The 4,141-nt window shown below is 33.5% G+C and overlaps 1 protein-coding gene across 3 annotated transcripts in view; it reads right to left on the bottom strand.

The window, feature by feature from the left end:
* Positions 1–4,141, bottom strand: part of LOC115235860 (ribosomal protein S6 kinase alpha-5-like) — a 50,722-nt gene that overhangs the window by 6,397 nt on the left and 40,184 nt on the right. For all 3 annotated transcript variants that reach the window (XM_029807928.1, XM_029807930.1, XM_029807929.1), the window contains 3 exons: positions 1,691–1,765; positions 1,053–1,271; positions 186–301 (listed from right to left, as the gene is read on the bottom strand). In XM_029807928.1, coding sequence (XP_029663788.1) covers positions 186–301; positions 1,053–1,271; positions 1,691–1,765 — 410 coding nt within the window. The remainder of the gene's footprint in view (positions 1–185; positions 302–1,052; positions 1,272–1,690; positions 1,766–4,141) is intronic.

The raw sequence follows: 4,141 nt of genomic DNA, 5'->3' as shown, positions 1-4,141 counted from the left end.
AAAAATAAATAAAAAAAAAAAAAAAAAAAAAAAAAAAAAAAAAAAATCAGCGATTGAAGCAAAAAATACGAATTCACTCAGATAATGAGTAAAAAAATCAACAGAATAATTTTGATAAAAATATCTTATTATCTTTTGTTTATGCATACTATTATTATTATTATTAATATATTATTAATACTTACGTCATGGAGACGTTCTAGCGCCAAAATAATTTCGCCGATATAAAACCGTACCATGTCCTCCGAAAAACGCTCGCGATGATACAGATGCGAAAACATTTCGCCGCCAGCAACATAATCTGAAAGCAAAAAAATATTTTGTCCAAATTCTTTTCTGTATCCGTACTCCAAGGTATGCAAGCAAGCTTCTCCGTTCTCGTCGGTTATTATCCATAACGATATTGATAAAGTGTGCCAGATAAAATAAGAAAAATATATGTATATTATGTTTTTCTGATTTATGTATATGCTGATTTCTTGAATAACTTGGATATGTTATATTTGCGGTTAAGTAGAAACTGAACGGATCAGCTACGGCAACAGTTAATAAATTTAATATATTTCAAGATTCACGAATTTGACATTACGCAAAGCACTTTAGTCTTTCAAAATATAAAATTAATAATTAATTTGTGAGTTAAAGTAAAGATTTGCTTTGTAGATATAATTTAATCTCAAAATCATAAATATTATTTTATATCAAACTAACTTTTTTTATAGTGATTATTATATCACAATTTTAACTGTACACAAAAATTCATGAAAATAGAAAGTTTAATTCTACAGAGCAAATCTTTATTTTAACTTACAAATTAATTATTAATTAAATATTTTAAAAGGCTAAAAGTATGCAATGTCAAATTCATGAATCTCGAAATATAGTAATTTATTAACTTTTGACGTACCTTATCTGTCCAGTTCCTTCCTAAAATATAATTTCTAACACACGCTTTATGTCAGTACATTTTGTTTCACATCTAATATTTTATCCATTCCTATAAGTACTTTATTTATTACTTTTTTTGCTTTTAATTTCTCGTCGAAGCTTACCTAAGATTAAACAGAGCTTTTCATTAGTCTGAAACGCATAGTACAGGGTTACTAAGAAGGGAATGTCCCGGATGGCCTCCAGGATCTGCCTCTCGGTCTTCGTATGCTCTGTCGTTTTCTTTTTCTGTACGATATGAGCCTTTCTCAGCACCTTCATGGCGTAAAGTTTACCAGCGTCTACACCCACCAGCTTTCGCACCAGGAAGACTTTGCCATAAGCTGCGCCAAAAATGATTGATAAAAATATTACGTATCGTTCATATATTAATGATCAATAATCAAAAAATATTTCTATTCATATATAAAAGAAACATCGCATTTGAAGAAATTTATTTATATGTAACATACATACATTACATTAAAAATGTATTTGAACACTGGAAATATAATATCGTATTTATGTTATATTTAAAAAAATGTAAAAAAATTTAATATTTATAATATATAACATAAATAATATATTATAAATATTAAATATTATATATATGAGAGAGAGAATACACACTATAAATAGCATAAGTATTAATCATTGGGAATATTAATATTATTGATATATATGTATGTATGTATATATATATATATTTTGTTTAATATTATTATATTAAAAATAATATCTTGTGTCAAATAAAGCTTCTTACCTCCAGTACCAAGGTTTTCCAGAACGTCAAAGTGTGTCATATCGACTTTTTGGCTTCCATTATCGGCCAGATTTACTGTAACAAAAAAGAAAAAACATACATCCTGTGAGACACGCATATTAACGTACTTCTGATGAAAAGATCAGTCAATGATTTCCGGTCGATTATGACAGACACCCGTTATAACCCGGCGATTCGAGAAGATTATTACGGAACCGATCGCTGCGTGTTCGCGTATTGTAAAGCGACTTTTGCGAAGTTTATGTAAAAACCTGATATCGCGAAAACCACACAAACTATTCCCAGTGGATCAATTTAATGTACAGTGAGACAATATTTCTATACAAAATTTTAAAGTGTTTCTCGGAAAGAACAGCAAGTAAAGATTGGAAAACTCTACGAGTATTTTTTTTTTCATACAATTATGTATCTGAGAATTTTTATTCAAGAAAAAGAACGATAATTAAATTTTATATTTTATCGAAATTTATAAAATTGATTCAAGATTCATCGAATAGTCTCTGAAATGATGAAGTAGGAACGTCCTGTATACATATATCAATTAACGATTTCTCAATCTCTAACAACTCTCTCTTTGACATTTATATATATATATATATATATATTTTTTTTTCTTTCTGCCTTCACTATCGTCATCTTTAGAAAANNNNATATATATTTTTTTTTTTTTTAAATAACGTGGAACATCGTACGCACTCTGAAACGTGGAAAGTGAAATTGCGAACGTATTACAGTACGCAAAATGACAAAGCTTTTCGAGGGACAATAAAAGATACTCGATGCATTATATTTTTTTCTCTTTTTTCGAACGAGAAAGAAAATGACGAGTATAGCCGAACATCGCGTAAACGATGCGCGGAATGGAATGCCGCTTATTTGACGTGTCGCAAACGTGCAAAGGCAACCAACACCTGTGCGATGCGCGGCTAATATCGGCAGGTGCGTCGCCGCCGCGTGAAAATATACACGTGAGCAATTCACCGTCGCCGCACGCCTGCAGTTCGGTGCAACTGTGTTTATCGCCTCCCCGGAGGTTTCGCGTGACACACAACACATGTGCCACCTCTAATTAAAGTGGCAGACGCATACCTCTAACAATAAGAGAGAAATACATCCATCACAAAAATCGCTAACGAGCAACGATCGCAGCGCTTAATATGTAGCACAGTTTAAGCATTTATATTATTCTAACAAATGTTCTGCAAATTTTACATTCCAGCGTTACATAATTTTCAAAATAATTGCAGTATGTAATAAACTTTCTTTCATAAGTACAATTATTCATTTTATTTTATTCGCTTTCCATCGAAAATGTACAGAATTTCTGTTCGCAGTGAAGGCCAAATTATGAATAACCGACACGATGAAATCATAAGGAAAAATTTCTTTGAAATATATATTTTTCTGTATAACAATAAAATCTATTTTTCAAGAACGGCTATGAAAATTCGTGTTTGAAAAATATTTTTTCGAGTCAAATATGTCCAAAAACTACCGAGCTATACGTGAAAAATCCCGAGATAATAGCTCTTTAGACCTTTCGTATCCTTTGAACAGACCATCTAGATTCTTCTCTGGTAGTATTTTTTTTTATTATATTTACCTTGTTATTATTTAGAGTCTTACTTTTATTGTGAACAGAAATTCTGTGCACATTTTCGAAACAAAAGCAGGCAGAAATATAAGTTTTGTCCTTATAAGCCGATGGTTACCGTTAAATCGTATCGTACTCGAGCTGCATGTCATAAATCATGCCAAAACTACAGCTTTCTTTACATTACAGAGTCTTCGAGAACATTTCTCAAACATAATACACACAGTTCCTTTAGTCCAACTTTCACTTAAAAGATAGAGAGAGAGAGAGAGAGAGAGAGAGAGAGAGAGAGAGAGAGAGAGAGAGAGAGAGAGAGAGAGAGAGAGAGAGAGAGAGAGAGAGAGAGAGAGAGAGAGAGAGAGAGAGAGAGAGAGAGAGAGAGAGAGAGAGAGAGAGAGAGAGAGAGAGAGAGAGAGAGAGAGAGAGAGAGAGAGAGAGAGAGAGAGAGAGAGAGAGAGAGAGAGAGAGAGAGAGAGAGAGAGAGAGAGAGAGAGAGAGAGAGAGAGAGAGAGAGAGAGAGAGAGAGAGAGAGAGAGAGAGAGAGAGAGAGAGAGAGAGAGAGAGAGAGAGAGAGAGAGAGAGAGAGAGAGAGAGAGAGAGAGAGAGAGAGAGAGAGAGAGAGAGAGAGAGAGAGAGAGAGAGAGAGAGAGAGAGAGAGAGAGAGAGAGAGAGAGAGAGAGAGAGAGAGAGAGAGAGAGAGAGAGAGAGAGAGAGAGAGAGAGAGAGAGAGAGAGAGAGAGAGAGAGAGAGAGAGAGAGAGAGAGAGAGAGAGAGAGAGAGAGAGAGAGAGAGAGAGAGAGAGAGAGAGAGAGAGAGAGAGAGAGAGAGAGAGAGAG

The sequence above is a fragment of the Formica exsecta genome, unplaced genomic scaffold, assembly GCF_003651465.1.
Source record: "Formica exsecta isolate Colony F162 unplaced genomic scaffold, ASM365146v1 scaffold236, whole genome shotgun sequence".
NCBI lineage: Eukaryota > Metazoa > Arthropoda > Insecta > Hymenoptera > Formicidae > Formica > Formica exsecta.
The sequence above is the reverse complement of the archived record's forward strand: the minus strand, read 5'-3'. Positions and strand labels throughout refer to the sequence as shown.